At 39.4% G+C, this 23774-nt stretch overlaps 1 protein-coding gene across 7 annotated transcripts in view; it reads left to right on the top strand.

Moving 5' to 3' along the window:
- Window positions 1-23774, top strand: part of kon (chondroitin sulfate proteoglycan 4-like protein) — a 38318-nt gene that overhangs the window by 2105 nt on the left and 12439 nt on the right. For 4 of the 7 annotated variants that reach the window (XM_018032706.2, XM_026817603.1, XM_026817604.1 and 1 more), the window contains exons 2-5: window positions 2180-2895; window positions 9897-10060; window positions 15872-16103; window positions 21743-21959. In XM_018032706.2, coding sequence (XP_017888195.1) covers window positions 2814-2895; window positions 9897-10060; window positions 15872-16103; window positions 21743-21959 — 695 coding nt within the window. In that variant the 5' untranslated portion in view covers window positions 2180-2813. Of the gene's footprint in view, window positions 1-10; window positions 1510-2179; window positions 2896-9896; window positions 10061-15871; window positions 16104-21742; window positions 21960-22556; window positions 22588-23774 lie in introns of those variants that run through there. The other 3 variants (XM_026817606.1, XM_026817605.1, XM_018032709.2) reach the window with 3 other exon arrangements.

The following is a 23774-nucleotide window of genomic DNA, read 5'->3' on the forward strand; positions in this document are numbered from 1 at the left end:
AGGTTCGCGCGCGGATGTAGCCGTGCGTGTACGTGTATCGTTTGAAAGCTTGTTACATTAGATGGAAGCGGTATCAGCATCCCCTCTCGTTCCCTTTCCGTGGCGCCGGGGAAACGTAAATACGCTATAAACATTACCGATTCTCCGATACCGGAACTCGGTTTCAGGGTGCAGCTATTCCGATAAAAAAAGGAAGTTACGTACATACGTACGTACACACGGGTATACGTATACGTATAAATCGGACAGCTTTGCATTATGGAAATCCACGGGACTTTACGACTTTTCGAAGATATCGCGTATATTTCCTTATCTCGGTTTAAGGTTTCCCAGGGAGCGTTTATCTTCTCAAAGTACAGAGGATAGATGGACTCCGTAAAAATCAGCAATGATCTCGCTCCGCGTGCGATAAATGCGCTTGCCTGTGTTCTCGCGTATCTATGCGATCTCTGTGAAATATTTATACATCGCGTCCGAAAGAAAATTCACGGGAATAGAGAATTTCCTGGTGAAAACCTGAATGACCACAACGTGCATTCCTATTCTCTTGTTCCGCCGTTCGTCGAACCCCGTTTCCGCGCGTGTTCACGCCGCTATTCGTTCGCGCGAGGGTGAATATTGGTATCTGTGGGACGAGCGAGCACAGAGGAGCGATAGCTTTCCCGTTGTACTCGACTCTTTCCGGGTTGAATAGGAATACCGGCCACTCTCCTTTTTTTTTGTTCTAGCGTTAGGCGTTGTGTCGGAACGAAACGAGGAGTACAAGAAGGGGTGGCGTAGGGAAAAGGGGGAACAAGCGAGAGAAATATGGCTCGGGTGCCACGTCGATCCAACCTCTCTGCTCATTTTTTGCCCAGTAGCTCGAGAATCGTCGACCGTGTCGAATGTCGGTCACTGTAAATAAGATTCGTAGAAAACGAAACGTGGCCGTGGTGCGGTGGGTCTGATCCGCGCTTTCTTCTTTCACTGGTCTTGTCGCGAAAAACCCTTCAACGACCCGAAAGTAAACCGAACGGTAGTGGAAAAAAGAGAGAGAGAGAGAACCGCACGGAAGAGGGTGGCGAGCCTTGAACTAACTGGTTTATTTAAATATTTATATTACCAGCCGTGGAAATCCTTTTTCTCTCGCTGTTCGATGGAATCAGAATCGATTAGAAAGAAATCCCGCTCAAAGTTACAGGTTTTCGGTGGAAAATAGCTTCAGATTTTTTTAACAGATTCGATGCAAATAAACCTTGAAAAAGCTAGCGCGATTGTTACTTTTCCTCTGTGGCATAATAGGAGGTCCCTTCTTACAGTTTCGCGGGCCGGTGCACTGGAATCATTTCGATACGTGCAAGAAAAAAGGAAATGTGACAGGAAAGGAAAAACGAGGCATCGCGAACGCATTCCTTCGCGAGAGATGAAATTCCGGTAGCGATGGCATCGTGGCTCCCACTGCCAAATACGCGATTTGCTACTCGACCGATGACAATGAATTAGATGCTCCCGTGAACTTCAAAAGCCACCGTAAGAGCTTCGATCTTTCGTTCCTTTCGAGAAAAAAAATAAATCTAGAAGATACATTTCTGTTGAATCGACTATTGCGAATATATTAGAATGGTACATGTATATGAAATGTTATTCTATTTATACAATATTATATTTTCTTTCTTTGTTCACTATTATTATATTAGATTGAAAATAAAATAATTTGGTTGTCAACAAGATTTATGGCAAAAACATTACATTTTTTTAAGTGTGTATGACGTTTCGCGTACACCAATCTAACAAACGTTCGATAAAATTAAGCCTCGATAAAACTTTTACTGTCTTTAACTTTAATCCTTAAAGATTTCTTCAATAAAAAAAACCGATAAGAAATAATGTGATCATTATAATATCTCAAACCAACATACGTATAGTTATAATTTCCTACGCCATAAATGAACGAAAATATGGACGGTTAAACTTTTATTAATAAATCAGCTCGTGGCAGGAATGATATCAGTTTCGAACGAAATAAAAGACAGCTTCAACTCTGAAGTGTCTCATGCATAAGTAGCGAATCGTCATGAGCAGACTAGGTCGTACGATACGAATCGCGCGATACCCCGAAAACCTGTTCCCACTGATTAAACCGTGCAAGAGAGCGTGGGTGGTGGGCGTGCGTCGTTTTGCAGTACCGGTATCCTTTCAGAAACGAACCAGGCCGCAGGAAACGAAGATCGTACGTGCACGATGCCCGCCAGAACCGTGTCAAAGAGTAGAACACGGCAAGGAACGTCGTCGACGGACTGTTACCCACGGGATCAACGTTCAATTTTACACTTTTATACGAGACGGGCCGCGGCCATCGTTTCCGCGTTGTTACGGCCTAACGTCGTCTTCTGATTCGTGCACGAAAATAGAAACGAGAACGACACGACTCGGCGGAGGTGTTCGGTGGTGAGTGTTGACTAAAACGCGTGGCAACGAGCGGGAACGGAACGACAAGACGCGATCGGCTTTACTCTATCGAAAACGTAGCCGGAATCGAGCGACTTGTTTAACCCCCGTTAAAACTCAGTGCGCGTGACGAAGGACGCCGTAAAATGGATGGGAAAAGTACGTTCCCCGTCCTGACCGAGCCGCGAATCGCACCCTCGTAATTCCCGTCACGCGAAACCGATATCCCCTTTAAGTGACGATATCACCCTAGTCGGTATTTTCGCGCGCGCAAACTTCTTCCTGTACCCTACGCTCGAGGACAACGAAAGTCGAAGAATCTTCGCGTGGAGTCAAACTTCAAGTTTCGTGAAGAAAAAAAGAAAACGTCCGAAGAAGGGAGCCTAATGTTCCTCAACGATATGGGGCTGCTAATGTTCTTAGCAGTAACAGCCTCCCTTTTGGGCTACTGCCAAACGGATGAAAAAGGTAACGTATATGCATCCGTTGGACGGTGACGAAAGAAACGCGAATTTCAGCTTTCGCTACTCGTCGCGTAAATTCCATCGGCAGAAAACCGGCAAGCACCGACAGAGATTAACTTTTATGATCAGCCAAACGAATGGACGCTCGCTAGTGCACGCTTACTTACGACAATGTTCGGTCACCCTTTTCAATGGTTCTGTGATCTGCTAGATCGCGGTTTTAATAACCGACGAAAACGAGCTGGTCATAAAACGGGATAATACAACTTATCGCTTAGTCGTATCGTAACCGCTCGATCCAATAATCCAAGGATTCCGGCGACGATGTCTGTGGATTTCTTGAACGACGCGAACACGTTAAATGCGAACAATCGTTGATGTTACATCGCGTTTTATTTGCCAATAATGGGAATGATTGTTACTAGGAACTAAGCGAAGAGTTGAAAGCGTAGTAGAATAAGATGTGAGGTGATTGCACAGTTTGTAACTTTATGGTATATAACTTGCTGGTACGTAATTATTAGACTGCGGATTTTATGCATTTATTGAAAAATACAAAAGATGCATAATAATATGTAAAGATATAAGATAAAAACTGAAATGTATATCATTATTTTTAAACAGTAAAACAAATTCCTGTTTTTTTCATTTTCTAAATTGACATTACAAAGTTGCATGGTGTATAAAAATCTAAAATAGTAACCAACTACAAGTACTTAATACCGCTGTTATTTTCTAATATCATTTCGACTAACACAAGTGACAAAATTTGTTTGGAAGTAAAATTGGAACGAATTAATGAATTTTTAAAGGAACTGAATTCTTTTCTCGCGTGTCGCCCGCGGGTAAATGTTCATTTGGACAGTGGATAATTAAGTAATTGTTGGCTGAACGCATCGAGGAAGAAGCGAATGAACAATGGCAGCGGAGAGGTTCTGCACAGAATCTACCCGTTTTTAATTAGACTCATCAATCCCCGAGACTAAAAGCAGGTTATACATATATCGAGCAGCGTAACTCCCTTACTAAAGCAAACGAAGTAGTAAATATGGAACAGTTAATTACAAAATTAGCTGGGTCGTCCGATGATGAACAACAGAAATGAATCGAAGGTAGAAGGTACACATGCGGAGTGCCCCATGTCAACTTATGCATCCGGTCAATTTCGTTCAAACAAACGGAGACCATCTTAAAATTTAAGACACATATATACGTATTTAAGTCTCGGCCCGCAACTTCCTTCTTATTAGATCGTTTTTCGATTTTATGTTTTAGTAATTCTTGAATACACTTCAAAATGTCTAAATTATTCAATACTTTTCATCGCTAAATTGTAGCTATTATTTTTTTAAGTTTTCTACCAAACGAAAATGTAGAGGAGATGAAAATGATGTAGTATACAGACGGAAAATCAAAACAATTTTTGACAAACCAAATTCAGATTCTAAAATGCTTGACTGTCAATCAATATTTGACTCGAAAGAGGTCACCGAACTTTTGTTTAGTGATTAGCGCTTATTTTCTTTGGAGATAAACGTGCAGCGAGCGTTATAAATAATTGAGAACTCACAGGATAATTTCTTCTTTTCAAATTGGTTTCACTAACCTTTATATTCACAAATCATAGTTTCATAGACATTCTTTTTCAATCCACATAGATTCACAGGATCTGCACACTCGAATGAAATACCATGACGTGGTTGCAGGATGCAAAAGCATGACAAGAGCAGATGCGTTTTCGATCATCTGTAATTGCCGCGATGCCGACTCGCGATTCCGCGGTCGGGCTCCCGCTCCAATTTACCCTCCCACGCGATATCGTCTTCCCATTTCATCTAGCACTGGATCGAATTCGGATTTAACGACCCGTTACGTGGACAAACGAATACAGCAATTTATAAATTCCTTTTAACGGTAAAGGGGGAGAATAAAAAAGAAACTCGGCGAGAGTGCGGGCGTTGAATCGCGATTTTCCACCTCAATAAGACTGTGATGGACCACGTAGAAAAAGAGTGAAACTAACCACAACTGGGTGACCACTTGTATCATATCCTTTTATTGTATCATCCTTGTGTATCGTCAGTGCACATCATCATCGTTACTCGCATATCATATACTATATCGCTGTTCATAAATCTGATCATGATTTTGATGATGATGTTTGACGATGACGTATTTTAAAACATTTGATGATGATGTTTGACGATAACGTATTTAAAAACTATCATTTTATATCCACTTTCTTTTATTTCATCAGATTAATATGTACGCAATATCTCAAGTAATTCCAATCAGTGGATTATGTGTCAAAGTAATATTTCAGATTTTTACGATATAAAATGCCAGTACAAAAAATTGACAACATTAAAGAATGCTCATTTTTCATTGAGATTATTGTAAAAATCGTTTCTGCTCTCTGAACTAAAGAAGTACATTGGTACAATTCATGATTTAATGTATGATTTGTCATATGATTACGACTATATTCATTTAGTGATTTAGTAGAATCTTCCAATTGTTTTTTACTGTCACATAAAAAAGAAATACAACGCTTGCCGTCTCACAGTACAATACGAGGATATGTTAACAAGTGGATAGGCACTTTAGAACGGGTATGATCGGTCGATGATCGATGCGGTAATTGGAAAAGCACAATCGTATGCTTCAAACATAAAGTAAGATCATATACATATGTATATAAAAGCGTACGCACCATTCAATACTAACATCTACCACGAAATCGGTGACACCCTATACATAGCAGTGCGTGCATCGAGTTTACTTTCCTAACCATCGACACCTGTGAGAGAGAGACTATCAATTTTCTATAAAGTGCACTTTATCTACTAGGTTCGTGACTTTGATCGAACATCAAAATTCTAGCTTCGACGTGTGCCGCTGGTATGAACGTGGAGAAGAGACAGGGAGGAGAATACGGGATGGTTCGTCTATCGACCTCGACGCGGTGTAATCAGTTTTTCATTTAACTGGCTAATCCATCGTTTAGCGGGATATATCGAACGCCAACGATCGAATTATACGAGATAGAAAACTTTCGGCCGGTACTCGAGGCAAAAACAATTTCTCCTCTGCTGTTTTACGTAGTAAGCGGAGGCGGAGTACCTTCGATATTTATCCGCATCAATTTTGTACGTATTAAAACGTATATATAATTCCCGGTCTCGCGCTTCTGTATAACGAGCGAATCGAACGCCGAAATATCATAATGGTAGTGGTAATAGCAACACGAGTATAATCGAGTTCCTGTTTATCTCGCGCGTCCCATTTCTCTAATCCATCATTTCGCCCGTAAATTAATGCTACAGCTTGCGCGCGGAGCAGGCAATTCAAGAGCGCCCTTTTTCCGGTATCATAGTATCAGCTAGTCAGCTTTCGGCACAAAATGTCACGTATTGACAGATTTTGTTAATTAAATTCGATGGGCAGCTTAACGGCCGATCAGCCGGCGAAAAGCTGAAACCTCCATTCCGATCTGTGTGCAAATTTTACGCGTCGATTTCAGTATAGTCGTCTTAATCCCTCTCGTTTCGCGTAATCCTAACGGAGAAAAAACAATACCTATATTATCTATCCGTCGACATAGGAAACAATGGAAGGATAACGATGTCATCGCGATCATTTTCGCATTCATCCAGTTAATCTTTATACCTCGGTGACTCTACAGTCGAGTCGAAAATTTCAACCGACAGGTGCATCGCGGAATAAATTGAATTCCGCGAACGAGACATACAACGTCTGGAAGACGTTTCGCATATTTTCTCCTCTCTTGTCTCTTCTCATACTCGTACGCAGTCCCGAGTTCAAGACGAGATTACTTCAGCGAAAAGAAAAACACGCGCCGCGCTGAATGTTTTACTATCCGCGATACGCGAGTTATGCGTCGACCGTATACGCACTGAAACATTTTGTTCAAAACTAGTTTCAACAGTTTAACGGTTTGACGAAATAATAAATTGTTTTGGAATGATTTACGAGCTCTGCCAACATTTGCGATTTAAGTGTTGATTATGCAGATCATATTTTCATTTATTCGTTCTTAGAACGTCTCAATTGGTTACGAAGCAGTCGAGAGACACAGTGAATAAGAATATTCGTATGAAACAATTCATTGCACTAGAGGTTATTGAATTCATGTATTCTTGCATTTCAGCATAATTCATATTATAATTAAACATAATTAAATAAAATTGGGCATGTCGTTAGATGCAAGCTTCATGACCACTTCCAAGATACTCTACATTGATATTTTTTCAATTTACTATCTGATTATGTAATTCTATGTATAAGATGTACTTTTCATTCGCAAAAAAAGAAATATCTTTATTTTATTGTTATGTTTTTGTAATACTGTGTTCAAGATCTCAATGTTACTGATATACTGCTTGTTTTTGTTGTTATACACATTTATTATATGAACGTAACGATGACACGCAATTGTGATGTCTAATAATGATACAGAATGGTACGATACAAAAATGACATGTAAGTTATGCACTAGAGACAGCCAAAAGTTAGTGTATAAAATTCCATGAAACACTTGACGTCGTTAAGAACAGCATTCATTGGTCAGAACTAGTTCGAGAAACGCGGCTACCCCGAAGCCACCCGATTTGGCTCTATTATCTCGGTAATTAGCGACCGATGAACATTTCCGATAGTAGAAAACCTGCTTGTAAGTGGATAAGTACCTCGACCTCGTTATTTCTGGGCCTCGACTTGTACAGATAAACAGAGACGGTGAGAATAATGAATCGCGAATGAAAAAACCGAGGTGAAAATCTATGAGCACGGATTATAGGCACGCGATGAAATCGTTCCGTGGTGTGCCTTGGATATATTTTAGATCATTCTAGACAATCCGCGAGTATATAGTGAATACAAAAGGTACTCGTATCGTATTTCACGGACTAAATATGAAGTTAAAGTAATGAAAAGCGTATAATGTCAGTTACATTTTCGTTGTTGATCTCTCGTAGTTTGAATGAAAGTCAATTGATCAAAAATTTCCACAGCTGCATAAGCTGGAAAAAACTGAATTATATGAATAAAGTAGCTAACTTTAATCATTGAAGGATTAAACATCAAATAAATGTACGATGTATCTAGATGTTTTTCGTACGCATAGTACATTTAATCTTGTATAGAAACGTGCATGAATATATTCATACGCAAATGTTACAATTCGCGCGGTAATACAAGTCGATTAACTCCATGAATAGTGGTTGAACAGCAGTTCAGTGCTCGTATTGGACACACTATGAGATGGAATCGATTCGATCGATCCACGATCGCCGTTAATATTTCTGTGCGGCATTTCTATGATGGTCCATATCGGCGAAACAAAAAAAGAGAAGAGGGAAGCGAAAAAAAGGAGAGAAAACTGAAGGGTGGGCGGAACTCGAGAGTAGAGAAAAAGAGGATTCTTCGTATTTAATGACCCGTGCGGTTATTCTACGTACCCGAACAGTTTCTTAGATCATTTACACACACCGCTGGGAAATAAACTCTTTGCACATCCGATTTCTCGGTAGTACTACCAACTAGATTCGCAAGATCTTCCACGGTCGTTTGAAGGAGTTGAAGTCGCCCATTCATTGGCCTTAGCGAGCTTTTCAATCCTCCTCTATGTTACCTTCTCTCCTTCTTTTTTTATTCTCGTTTTATTCCGCTCATCCCTTTTTCCGCGTTTCGATTCGTTTGGGACATGGTTTGGCAGTGGAAAATATTGTAGTCGTGCCCTTTATAACGATCGACAGAGCATCAATTAAATTCTGTCCGGGTCACTCGTTTATTTATCAAACCGTATACTTTTTTCCCCCGCTGTCCTCATGAAATCTGCGATATTTCCAAACGAAATTCTGCACGGAATACCGTAAATTAAAACGGTAAAAGTTCATTTTGTACATTGACGTCGCACGACGCGGCACACGGATGAGTGTTTGATATTTTATAAATACGAGACACCCGCGGGTCCTTTTTATTTACCGGTAGGTGAGTAATAAATAATGCGAAAGCGTGCGTACACGTTGCCTTCGTTATGAACAATAAATTATATAAAAATGTACGTGGCCTGAGAGTAAAACCTGCACGCGCTTAAGCTCGCCGGGTAAACAAGGCAACGAGCTTGCAAACTTTATGAGACACGCGGAATCGTCATTATAGTGCATGCACATACATGTGTGTATATAGCCACGCGTCCGTCTTTCTCGCTCGCCACGAATCATTTACAAAGGTTTTAACTGTATACACACATCGTCTTATATTCATTTATCAAATTTTACCAGAGAAATTCGCATGCACGTATCAGTCCCGAAACGATGCTACGGGGTAGTCCACAATCCCAGAGTAACATAATTTTTCTTGCGCAGCGACAAGTTTTCTTAATAAATTAGGATAAAAAGAAATACAGGAGGAAAAGTCAGAAATTTAAAAATTCCGATTTCGATCAATCAAATCGCCGAAACATTTCCAACGTAAACGAATTAGTATTTCTTATCATTCATATTATCATATTCGTTGTTTCCAATTATCTAACGAGTGTCATATATTAAATTGTGAATAATCATTAAAATGTTGATGGTTTTATCAAAGAACATTCATCTCTCACAATGCCAGCAACATTCGTTTGTGATCGTTAGTTACGTTCTCGTATTTTATTATTACAATATGATTTGTATATCTACTGTAGTAGAAAGTACTTATTACTTTTTATCATTATTCGTAAGAAATACTAGTTTAATGATCATTAAATTAAGCCTAAGGAATAACGAATGCAGGGATACATCTCTTACAGAATTTATCTGTGCATGCTATTATTTTTTATCATTTGCAAAAAATACTAGTTTAATGATCATTAAGTTAAGCCTGAGGAACGACAAATGCGAGAATATTTTATACAGACCATATACACATATATGTATCTATCTATGCATGCTATTTCTACTATTACTCGACGCGACAATAAATTTTTTAAATTTATTACAGTGTCGTTCTACGGTGCTAGCTACATTCATCTTCCGGTTCAAGAAGCCAAGAGTGCCACTGACATCAGCTTCCGGTTCCGAACTCATCTCGCGGATGCTATGCTGCTATTGGCCGCTGGCAAGACGGATTACTGCCTGATCAAACTCGAAGCCGGCAGATTGAAGGTTCGTTTGCCCTCAATGCTTACTTCTATTAATAGGGTTTCTGTTTGGGAGAGCTCGTTGGTCGTTAACCAACCGCACGTGCTACCAGTTCGTCGCGACAGTCAGCTTCAATCTCTCTGTACTCCCTCCTATTTTCGCTTTCTCTGCCGTCCTTGCTAAGAAATTAGGCTCGCTTTGATACATAAAGAAAAGGAGAGAAAAAGAGATGGGAGAAAACGCAGTTAATGCACGTGACTGTGGATGCCGTGAAATTAGAAGGAAAAGGATGGATCAGTAACTTGATCTTTCGTTAGTATAAAAATATTATAAATGCAACATCTCTAATTATCGGCAAAATGCATTTAAAGTTCACGTAAGAAAAAACTGAAAATCGTTGAAATAAACGATTTCCACACTTCGCGGGCTAGTTTCATAACTTCGATGAAAAACGTGCTCTGAGTCTAACAGCATCACGGTGTTGCGCTGTTTTATTCGAGGCATTCACGGAGGCATTAAAACTGCAGGAGTAAAAGCATCTTCTTTATGTGCGTCGTTGCTCGTGAGGAACACGCAAACGATAGTGAAGCAGGCTGTGGCGGCGGTAGATCAGAACGCGTTTCATTTCGCTCACAGAAAAATAAAATTTGTATGTACGGAGAAGAAAACCAAGAGTCAATTTTTCTCCCCTCGTGAAAACCAATCGTGAAATTCACTGAAACGAGACATCGTAAAATCCGCATCGCCCTTTGATTTTATTTAATCAATTCTCGCACAGCGTTAAGTTCCCTTTACCGTAAATGGACAAGGCAAACTGACGAAGAGCGAAAGCGTTAAGCTAATAATGAGCTTCCAACGTTTAAAACATTTGTTATAAAATAATTGACTGCCATATTTATGTTCAAAGATTTTTCGGCGCTCAAGGAAAGTTTCGATCTTATTCTCTTTAATAGTCTGTCACGTAGCCATTACCTCCGTCGAAAACGATCGTTTTATAGGCAGGTGAAACAAACGACACGGACATTACGAGCTGTCGATCGATATTTCACGACAAGCAATTTTCGTCGCTCGATTCTCAAAAAATATAACAACGCCCATTCACTGTTCCGCGCCCGTTGCCGGAATATTTTTTTTAATTGAATTAAACATGACGCGCGTTCGAATTTAACTTTCATACGCGTCGCGCTGCGCGCACCACGTAAAATAAAACATCGTAATATATTTCGTTTGGAACGCACGTTGAATCGTACCTTTCTACCCTGTAAATAGCCGTGAAAAATATTCATGCTCACAGAATCGTCGCTGAACCTCGATTGAAACCAAATTTTTAACAAACTTATCTATTTTGTAACGAGCATAGGATCTATCTGTAGATGTGCAACAGAATAATAAATAACAAATTCAACAATGATTGCAATAGAATTAAGATGTATAGCTACGATAGCGGCACTGAAATGATGAATAAAAATGAGAGGACATTTTAAAAATAATGGTTTTCTGAAGAATGACAAGAGTTTGACATTAACAATTTATGATTATAAAAGTTGTTATAAAACTGTTCAAAAAATAAAAGGTACTTGATAAATCAAAAAACCTTTACGTACTTCTTCGAGGAATGTATGTAAAAAGTTGTTGTTAAAAATTGTCGAAGTTATACTGCAAGCCGAAATAAAACGAAATAAACGAAATAATCATAATATTTTTGGTAATAATTAAATCGTATAACATTCGCAACAAAAGAATAAGTAACGTCAGTCTGCTTATCGTAACTTCTACCGTTCGGTGCGACGGGCAGCAAACTCTCCGTCGCGATATATCGATCTCGATATCCGCAGTCTGCCGACGGTGTTCCACTCTTCTCTTCCGTTTCGTTTCGACGGAACCGGGTGAAAAAAAGCAGCGCTTTGAACTGAAAAGGGAGAAGACGGGAGGAAGAGAGACAGAGAGAGAGAGAGACGACTGCACACGGAACAAGTTTCACAGCCGCGGGTTCCTTGGTGTGAGCGCATTAACCGGCATGGTTATTAACGATCGCTGGCACCGAAACGAATACTCGTTGTAGCGGAATTAAACGGCCACGGCTAGAACGCGTTAGCCCGGTTTGCATTACCGAAGAACAACGACGCACCGGGGACGACGAAGCCCAGAAGGGCTACTTTACTCTTAGGTAATAATCGTCGTCGGGCTCCGGTTACAAATTACCATTCCGTGAGAAGAATCACGACGGGATACGCGAGCTACTTCGTAACGATTAATCCCGCCCCGGGAAACTGACGATCCTTTAAAATGCAATTGATGCACTCTTTCGACATCTTTAGTAAATAAATGTATTAGACAACATTCAGTTAATATCCGGTGCAAAAAATAATAGCAAACAGAAGAAAAAAATGTATGAAAAAAAATATAATGTAAAACTAAACCTTAAAACCATAATATAAGCTTCGAATTTTTGTAGGTCAATGGAAATCGTAATAAACCATATAAAATTTTTAATTTGATCATGATCGAGTAAAATGATAACGTGCTAAAATTATACTTCATTCGTTAAATAAACTCAGCGTAGTTAAATAAATACATTTCGAAAATTAAGCATCCGTCGGTCATACCGTAGAACAGGCGCTTATTACGCTTAATTAAAATGTATTATATCTGACGGGAACGTTTATGGAAGGACAAACCCGCATGTTAAGTGCGAATAAATGCGAGCCCGTAAAACATTTACCGAGAGACTTCGCCATTAATCGCCTAGTCAGCCATTATTGTTATCTTGGGCCTCCGGGCATTAATATTCTTCAAGGGGTAAGGGGTTCGTATCCTTTGAATCGGTGACGCGTAAGCTTTTATGATTGAACGCTTTACAGCTATCCCGGCATTAATTTCTATTAGCGCGAGATTAGCTGGGTGTTTCACGCCTCACGTCGTTTGCCGATGCTTTCAAACACTAATTAATGATGACATGATCAAGATAACACAGATAAGAAATACGAGCCTGCGTGATTAACGAATATAATAATTGCACATGTTCTGATTAATTGAAAAGATGTAAATAATCTCTAGAGAATTAATTCAACGAAAACTGTATAAATTATTTTTTCATGTAGTAACAATGTTTTAGATATCAAAGATTCCCATTGCTCTATTTTTATCTGATTCGGCAACCGACAAAAAACCATAAAATCCCAAGTCTCTGGAAATTCGAATAAATCCACAAAATTGCAGACCAATCAGCCTATTCAGCTGGGCAGAGCAAGAATCCGGAAACGAATTGATCTAATTCAACTAAAAATTTAGAACATCACGGAAGCAGTTTTCTTCCGGAATCCCTTTAAATCTTCGGCAAACCAAGACAAATTACAATTCCTTTCGATACTGACGTTCTCTCCATGATTTATGATACGCGTTATACGCGAATTCCTTCTATCAAAGAAATTTAAACGTTTTCAATTTATCTTGAAATCACCGACAATATTTTCATCAAATACTGTTTTCTGTTCTCCAAACGAATCGATTTCAACGAGATAATGAAAATATCAGTTATTTCAATGCAACCCGATTAGCGTAATCCAATATCACTATGAGCTTGGAGTACGGATCTAAATCAGAGAGAGCGACGTTCCCCGATGGATCTAGAGAAGATCCGCGAATCTAATTCTGCGAATGGCTAAGTCCACAAACCGAAGCGTGAGAAGACGAGTAGGTGGCGTCTGAGCTTAATTAAATTTGTTAAGGAGATCGTTAAGAAGGATGAGATAGGGATAAATGGTCGGGTAAGAAGTACAATAGATTCGTTTCGGTCTCAGTACTTGTTCACACATGGAATATATAATTTTTTAGAGAACCCTGTGCAAGCTTATATCAGTTTTTAAAACACTGCAATACAAATTTCTTCTCTCTTCTTTATTTCTTGGGATCTGTTTGCTTTTACATCCTTACAGCGTTATAAAATCATTGTACACAAAAAAGTTAAGAAATAATATCGCGTTTTATCGATTTAATCGAATTTTGGTGAAAGAAGTCGCTTTGTTCTTATACGAAAAAGGGGAAGAACAATCTCGTCATTGTAATCGATCGGTCGAATATTTATCAATGTTCGCTTTCCAATCACTACTGGTGCATCGATAATTCAGCTATTCTCGTGGCGTGGTCCCTTCGACCTTCGAAACGTATAGATTCGCGTTTACACTCGACAAAGTGTCGTGTCTCCCGCGCTTATACATATTAATGGGGTTCTGCATAGTCATCGGACATCGCGCGCTACTATCCTACCGGGGCCGAACTTGCAACTCGCAAAAGCTCAAGCTTTTATTGCGAAATCGATCCTGAGACGAGAAGAGATGCCAATTCAAGTTCTAGCTATCCTCGTAATTTAGAACAGTTGTCACCTCTGCAAATGATCGACTTTCCATTAAGGTGCTGGATTTTCAATCTTAACTACTTTGATGTGATCATGTCGGACAAAATCAAAGGTATAGAGACGATCATTAAAAGTATAGTAGAGTCGAGGAATATCAAGATTGTAAAATTGTTTTGGGACAGTGATTTTTCAAGTTCTCGATTCGAGCTAGGGCTTAGATACAATTTAATAGATCTATCGTACAACCTCGTATTTCTCTGACTGTAAGGTGCACGAAAACGTTGGCTATAAGTCACGGACGGTCGATTTAGGTCACGATTAAAGACTCTTTATCAGAGACCTGCCGCTTCGTCTCTCAGTAAGACGTGGCATGTATCGGCCTAATTCGATAATGTATTACTTGAACTTCTCTTGGTCTTCTAAACAGCAACCCAAGACGCCACAAAATGAAGGGAAAATAAAAAAGAGCCGCGCGCGCGTAATCCCTGGCTATTTGCGGCGCCGCAGAAAAGACCCCTCTCCACGAGAAAGGGTCAGAACTTTGGATTAATAAAATGCACTGGCTACTATGTCAACTGCTTCTTTTTAACGGTAACTGGATTATCGCGAACACTGTCCATCTCTTCGTTCTTTTTTTCTTTACGCCAGACGAATATTCTCTACGGTTTTTTAGACGAATTCTACCTTAGATATATGCTAATGTTTATTTTAATTCAGTTAAAATTCCGGCTCAACTTTTCTAAGGTGCAAATTTTTAAGTAAGCGAAGAATTATACATTGAACTGCATTGCCTGTTCCTCGGCATTCTTTATGAATTATTTCCAGGCGGTGAGACGCTTGTGCAAATACGTACGTATGCGTGTACGTGTCCCTCGAGCGTCGCTTTTCAGAAACTCGCGGAGAATAGTTTTCAAGAATCCGATTATGGGCTACGTAGTCAAAAGAAGCGGTTGATAAACGAGCAATCGATAGCAATCTGAAGGACATCAATATTTAATGCGTTTCAAGAGAGCCGTTTAACGCTTCCTATGCATGAACCGAAAATAATGTGAGAATGGAGAATGAAAAATGAGATGTCGAATCGTCAGAGTCTCTCTTAGCCTGTAGAGTTGCCAAATAAATTTCAAGAGATATGACTCGATCCCAACTGAAGTAACTGCCCGATGCCCGAATCTTTCCCTGACCACTTTATTCCCTTCTTAAATAAAATATAGCCGCAATTGTATGCAAACTATTGCTTTCATTTGAACTAAAAAATATTTGAAGTGTACTTTTGTATACTAATGAATTTAATTAATCGATACCAGTATTTTTTTGCTAGTTTGATCATCTTTTCATGGCCACTTCGTTTCCTTTATAAATAAAATATCGCAATTGCATGCAAAATTTCGTACTACCCTATCTGAGAGAAGTATGAGAGAAACTTTAATATAGATTTCTTTCTCTACCATCATCATTTTTCTTTCTTTTTTTTACCACAGGTTCACATAAATTTGGGAGCGGGTGAAAGCGAAATGGCAAGCGCTCGTGGTTTGACACTGAACGACCTTAACTGGCACGAGGTGAACCTGACCAGAAGGGATGCGAACATGACGTTACAGATTGACGTGATACACACGACCAAATCCCTACTGCCGGGACGGTTCTTCGAACTGAACATACATTACGGTGTCTATATCGGAGGACAGGGTGACTTCAACGAGCTATTTCTAGGTAAGTCATACCGACGAGTTTGAGTCACTAGACTACACCGTCCCGCCACGTGACTCCGTTAAAAATGAACTCTTAAATTCGCGTCGACTTTGATTAAGTCTTGAATCAAACTGTCAAAATTTTCATTTAGCTATAAGACTATTATCTGTCTTATTCAGAAGAAACTATTACAAAATTGAATGTATTAGATAGAATGTATTTGATATATGATATCATATACTTGTGCGTAAATGAGAACCTTTATAATAGAAACAAGTCGTACATTACATGAACAGAAGCATTTATTTTATTCTGAAAAACTGCAAGCTGTTACAGATTTCCTGAAAAATTTTTGGTACGACTTTCAAGTGAAAATCAAATTTAATTACATATATATAAGTGTTTATAGTGTTTTCTCTTCTATATATGTACATGTATTTATCCTGCTTTCAATTCCTTAACTAATTCTAATTAAAAAGATATTCCTATTTTTTAATATTACTATTACTTTTATATTTCATTTTTAAATGTGTTCCGAAGTATTTATACGAGCTTTCAGAACTTTCGTTAGTCGAACATAAAATAACTTAGAACTAAACGTTTAAAAAGGAGTTAAAGTTTTAATGTAAAAAATTCGCTTAAAACAGAACTAATTTGATTTAAAAGTTAAGAGTTCGATAAATAACTTTTATTTGTAGATGTTAACAGTTTCATTCGAGCCCTGATTTTGCTAGATCATCACGCGCAAACAGGAAATAGCAATAGACATAGACATACAAATCAAGTTATACTCGATTTTCTACCTTAAATCATTTACTGTATTCTTTTATAGTACAACTCATTGTCAGAATAGTTACAATTCCATGGTTTTAAACTTGTTAAGATGTTATTATTAGTTTCGTGATCGATCATATCGAGAACGTACATATGCATATGTATGTCAAAGAAAAAAATTTCGAACGCACTTCAATCAATTGCATACGCATAACTTTTTCTAGCATTTGAACAGCTCGTGGTCGTTATATTCTTTTACTTTGCATAACGTACTGAAACAATATAATCTCGTTAAATGCGATCGAATTCCGGTTTTCTACTAGGAACAATTTTCTTTTCACTCCGCTTCGTTAAATAAGTAAAGGGGAAACGGAAACGGTAAAAGCGTATAGCCACCATTGACTACTTCCTATCGACATCGAAATTTACGAGCACCGTCACCGTCACCGTCGTCGTCGTCGTCGTCGTCGTCGTCGTTGTCTGGTGCGGAACTGTTTTCCGACGGTGATTTCCAGTTGTAGATTTTTACTACCCGCCACGACAATAAAGCCTGACACGTTGGGGAATTGAAATAGACAGGGAAAAACTACACGCAGATACGATTCAACGAAAACTATTTAATCGGTGTGGATGAGTGGAGACTAGATGAGTACAGGCTTCGTTGTGAAAGTATCAGAAGAGTGTGAAAAATTTATATTTTCGTACCGGGAAACGGCTTATAGAAAAATCGACCGAGGCACGCTGACGATCACCAAGGTTACAACCGACGTGCTTTTCAAATATTCGGTCTTTTTGCTGCAGTGAAATATTCAGTGTATTGTGCGGATTTTCTCACTGCACAATAGAAACAACAGTGGTCAGAGTTGAAGCCATTGGTTTAAATTATTATGATATTTCCTGCAGTATAAAAACATAAAACATTCCATTTAAAAAGAGAAATACAATGTTAATCTTAAATTGGTACCAGTATCCTAAGTCAGATTTCCACTAAATAATCTCTCATTCAGAATCGTGAATCTTTTATACAAAATTACTTCTTATATATTTTGGAGGTACAACGGTATTTTCTTGAAAATATTAGGTTCGTGCATATGAAACGTTGTTTTGTTTCTCAAATTACAATTTTGTTACAGAAAAACGTACGTATCCACTTCTATCTCATCGTCCACTGTATTATGAATTAAATTTAAGATTAAACAATCTCAATAAAAGACATTATATAATATTCTAATTCTCCAGCGGTTCAGGTCGAGTCCTTGTATGATCCTCGAGGCTAACAGTCGAGATGTAAATGCAATAAAACATCTTTTTCTATAGTTGACATACGTACATTTTTTAAATTGATACCATTAATATTTTATGTAGGAAAAATCTACAGACTAATAATCAAACATGTAGTAAATATATAATATGCAAATTAAGACTGGTTCATGTAGTACGCCAGTATATCTGTATCCGGCGCTGTCGATCCGATCAAATATTATTTAGTATAGGCACACATCATCGTACTCCATCTTTACTCTATCCATCACCATCAGCAACGGTCATTGAACAAGATTATCGTAGAGAATATTCCAATAGAACCGATCCGCAACAGGCCGATCGCTGACGTTCCCTCCTAAACCTAATTTCTAACCGTTGACGTTCCTATCATCGATCCCTCTTCCCACCAACAAGATGAAATTGTATCGAGGCTGTATTGCCTGGCGCAACCCGTTGATCTTAACCGTGAAATCGTAAATCGGATGTATGGTGTGCAGCTGACCGAGAAACGCCAGGTTTCAACGATGAGAAGCTGCCCCTTTCACCGATAGCCACCACCAGAAATCGAGCACTGTCCAATGACCGACTAAATTATTCCCCCATGAAATCACGATTTTCAACGAGAAACATATTACGAATTATGAATAAAAAATTGAGAATATTTTTACTTCCTATCTGCTTCACATTTATCAGATGAAAACGCAAATGTTTAATTCTGTCCCCAATTTATTTATAACTATGATTCCTTCAACGAACTAATAACTTGTTTCTAAAGAAAAGTTAATCTCATTGCTTCCTCGTCGGACCGCGCGATTTTAATCGCACGAAGTCGAGCAAAAAAGCAGAAATTCATCAGAAGATGACCGAGGTGACGCGTACCAAATTGAATACGATCGGTACAAACAGAGAGTTCACCGGTGACGTGAGGTGCACCCCTCTATTCCGGCGAGCATCTCGTGCAACGCTCGGCGACCGGCTCGAAATTCAATTTACATATTCATGACAATTCATTTGTACCCGGTAGTACGACACAACCCGTGCCTCCCTTTTCCAGAACCTCTTATTAATTCCTGCTACCCCGCGCCAACAGCCCTCTGACTCTCTCCCCCTTTCGGGCCCAAGTCACCGAACTCGGAAATAAAGAACGACGAAAGAAACGAACAGACTTCCGTGCCGTCGACGCTCGGAAAATTTCCTTTTTTTCTTCGCGCAAGGAGTTTCCGTGCGGGATGTTAATAAGAAGCGGAAAGATCCTACGAAGTCGCCTGGAGCCGCGACGAAGAACAGTTTGCGTAAACTTAGAACCGTGCGACGGCTCTCAGTTATTCATTTTTCATTCGTTTCGCTTGAAATATGCATGAAAGCAGGACGGGAGTGTTAATCTTATTCTAAAATCGCGGAGGCTGCTTTCCGTGTATCGCGTCGCCAAAAAATAATGCTGATTAACCTCTGGAGAGGGCAAACGTCAGAGTTTCTTTTTTATTTTAGGGTTGATCTCTGATTGAAACTATCAGGCAGACATACGTATTATAGAGAATGAAATCGTTGGTATGAATTGCGTTCATCGAATACTATATCTACCGTAGCTACGTGAAAACACGTATAGAGAATACTCCCAACTTCCAGCTAGACGCACACAGGTTCGATACGGGAAAATCAATAAAAGTATATACGGAGATGTCGGCGTCAATGTTCTATCGCGTAACATTCGATCACTGTTACGTCCAAATAAATTGAACAGTCTTGAACGTGACGATACAGGAAATTATTTATTTTATAGCTCCCCCGTTTCACGGTCGCGAGCGTCCCGCGAATCGCTTTTCCATCCCCCGAAACGTTCTCGATATTACTGTCCTCGACGAAAAATTGCAATATAACGCACGAAAGGACACGTCGTACACTCCGTAACCGTTTCACCATTCAATCGTTCCTATTAAGACGCGTATCCACTTATCCATAAAGAAATCTGATAAACATTCTAAATTATTGACTATTTCATTTGAAACATTGTATATTGTGAATCATTAAATATCATACAATAAATTATGAATTGTACCAGTAACACTTCTTAATGGAATCAATAAATTTTAGTATCTTAAATGATACCTTGTACATTTTACGTGAGACTTTTGACATTAACGGCGGTGTATATGGGAATGCAAATAACTATGGTATGAAATTGTTATACAAGTAGATGCGCACTTTTACTTATCCTATACGTTCCGAGCCACTTGCCCGATTAGAAAAAATGCGATGTTGCAAATCATGAATAAAACGAGACCTCGTTTGTTCTCCGTACTCATTATCGTAGGAGAAGCATTCTGGTTTCATTCATAAGCGGAAAAGCCTTTCTAGTAGTTGTTTGACCGGAGTCTAAACGTTTCACGGTGACCTCGGTCCATTCAGCGGTTGCTCGCGGTATCTTCAGCCGCCCTGTTGGAAAAACCATCCTCGAAACTTCTCTAATTAATATAATCGCGAAGCACGCGAGGGGATCACGTAGGATGGTAGCTGTGGCGAGGTTGCGGAATGAGCGATTTACCGCACTATGAACGGCTCGGTTTATTGCGGAGGTTTGTACACCATCCCGCTGGAAAATGTCATCACGACCCGACGGTTCGTAAACATATCTCCGGCTTTCCCCTGTTATCGGGTGAAGCACCCTAGTCCCGGTACCTGAATTGCGCAACTCCCAGACTAAAATGTCTAGTTTACATTAGAGTAAAAAGGCGAGTGTTTCGAGAAATCAAATAAGCAGATAGATAGGATTAATATGTAACTCGGCCTCTTGCCATCTGCAATTCGAGTATCAACTAAAATAAATTCCGCCCGGCTTCCCTATTCGACTAACGTGGATTAAAGAAAAATTAGGAAAACTCAATCAGGATGAAGCTACTGGCCAAAGACGCTGTCTGCATTGAATCCAATGTAATAAATTAATAAAGTCGCGGAAGAATTATACTGGGAGGTTGGTAGAGAGGAGTAGGTGCGTTCGATAGCCTGGTTCGTTCGCTAGCAGCCGCCGAAACTGAGATTATCTGGCCATCAACCCCGATGCGGTTTGCAACTGACGCTTTCATTACGCCAGTCTTTCATGAAGATCTGCACCGCTGTTAAATGATGCCTCGCGAACCGGTGCCAAAGTGTGCCATCGCGTACCTACATCGTATTCCGCGGATGAATTGTAAGAATCGTCTGACCATCGAATTTAATATCTGCCCGCTTCGTTATTTGCTTCACGCGATCGGGGTTCGTTCAATGGAAATTGTGCATCCTGATTCGAAAGTCACACGACTTGGGTAAAACCGTTTACAGTGTTGTCCCTTAAGGACTGTAGTCGATCTCGCGGAATCCTTTATGAATCGCCATATAATCATTATTGACGGATACACGGGACTGATGTCTCGATTCGCTTGGGAATCTACAATTAAAATCACCGATGTCTGATAACAAAATGACAAACGGAAGTATGCCAATATTTTTACCTTCAATTGGATCAATCGAAAGTCAATTTTCATTTAAAAAATGAATACTAGCTAACGCAATATCTGACTTATAAATATTATTGCTCCAATGATTTGTTTAATAACTTTTATCTATTTTTCGAATTTCTCTGGTTGCAGGACACACGGACTACTTACGAGGCTGTATGGCTGATATAATCTACAACAGTGCTAGGGTAATAGAATACGCCAAGTCGAGAAAGGGGCAGTCGGAGGCCACGGCCGTTACTTGGGGCTGTTCACCGGAATTCGAAGCTACGAGGAGTACGGAAGTCAGTTTCGTGGAGGACGGCGCGTTCACGGCGATACCCAGACCTATACCGCGCTCCGGCTCGAGGTATGTACCATGTACGACTGAACTAAAACCCCCTTTTCACTTGTAAATTGTATCTGAGAGAGCAGAGCGATCCTAAATCCGTACCATGTCTCGAAAATGGTCTTGAAGCCTTTCGTCGGTAACCGCGTTAATTGATATTCACAAGCTGAAATATAGCAGAAAGACAATTTGCGGCATTTAATTGCTCATCGATCTTACTTCCCGACGGAATATCATAGCTTATTAACAATCTCCAGTGATCTAAAGTCTACGAGAGAGCTGCCTCTCAAAGCTTTAAAGGGCAAACAAAATTCTAAACAAACAAGTACATAAGTACACATTCAATTAAAAAATTTCATGTGCCTAAAGAAGTAAATAAATATTTGTACAGTTGAAAATGCAATTAACGAGGCTTGTACACATGTTTCATAAATCGATACAGAGAAATATATGTAGAAAGATACTTATTTTTATTTGAAACGCATATTTAAACAGTTCAATAAACCGGGACATTAAAAATGTAAGTTCACAATATGAAACAGGTATATGTATGTACATTTGTTATAATGTTATACGCTGCACCTGCTTTTTATTTTACCGTGTATGGTATTTTTTCAGAAAGCGATTATTATTGAGACAGTTGTCCGTAGTAAGTATTTTTACCTTAGTTTACCAATTTCATAAATCATTTTAGTTATCCTGACTAAGTATAAAACATTTGATTTTACAATGGGAAATACGTAAATCGATTTGATATAAAATTATTAACGGCTGTATTCTCGCGTTTGACACTTCGCCGACCAAACAGTTGTTATTAGTGATTATAGGTATTGGTGATAGACGTTCAAACCGCTATGCTTGTTTAAGCTACGGGTAAATATGAAATTTAGTTTCCAAGTCAATTTTAGTGCTGAATCGTGATATCCCGCCCCGTTTATCAGAATCGACCAACAAATCTACTTTACTATGCCATGAACACTAAAGCATTGCCAAACAAATGGACAAATGCAAATGTGTGTAAAAGGGACAGAAAACCAAATACTAAAACGGTAATTTGCTTTCTGGACTTTAAATCGCATTATATTTAGANGTACAAGGAGGCCGCACGAGAAACTCACGGAGGCCGCATGCGGCTTCGGGGCCGCACGTTCTCCACCTCTGGTTTAGAGTATAGAAAGTTAATGCGTAACAATAAATACATAAATTGAAACAGACGATGGTTAGACCGTAAATTGTATATATTTAGGATGAAAAATCTGAACATAGATTTAATTTTTTAAATCGATGTCAGAAATGTATTCTATTCTTTTGACTTCTGTGGAAACTTCTCCACAGTCTACAAATGACAATATTATAATAATCCAGGCGATAAACAGAAGCAAAATCTAAGGAACTCCCTCGATCAACATCCATACACGGATGTGCGGATGCGCTCGGATAGGATAAACTCCGTTTCACGTTCGACAACAATTTTCGCGGTTCTGTCGGTACGTAATGAGTACAGTCAAACCGACGCGGTGGTCTTTGTTTCCGCAAATTAAAAACGTACCACCAACCGTGGCGATTCTTAATTCGACTCGCTCGCTTCATAGAATCAACGCAGAGAGCACGTACCTGTTGCGTAGTCGGAGTAACGATGTCGAAACAATGCCAGCAAACCTGTTCCTGGGTGCTCCGATGTATTGTACGTCTATTGGACATCCACGCTCTGATGAACTCCGAAGCGTCCACGGCAAACATCCCCGTCGGAAAAGAAAGCATTGACGTCGTTTAGCCGACCAGCCCATCCCTTCTTAAACACTCCCGGCTGAGAGAATGTGTAAACAAGACGTTAAT

Source organism: Ceratina calcarata, unplaced genomic scaffold (assembly GCF_001652005.2).
Source record: "Ceratina calcarata isolate Rehan_Ccalc_2016 unplaced genomic scaffold, ASM165200v1 scaffold588.2, whole genome shotgun sequence".
Classification (NCBI taxonomy): Eukaryota; Metazoa; Arthropoda; class Insecta; order Hymenoptera; family Apidae; genus Ceratina; species Ceratina calcarata.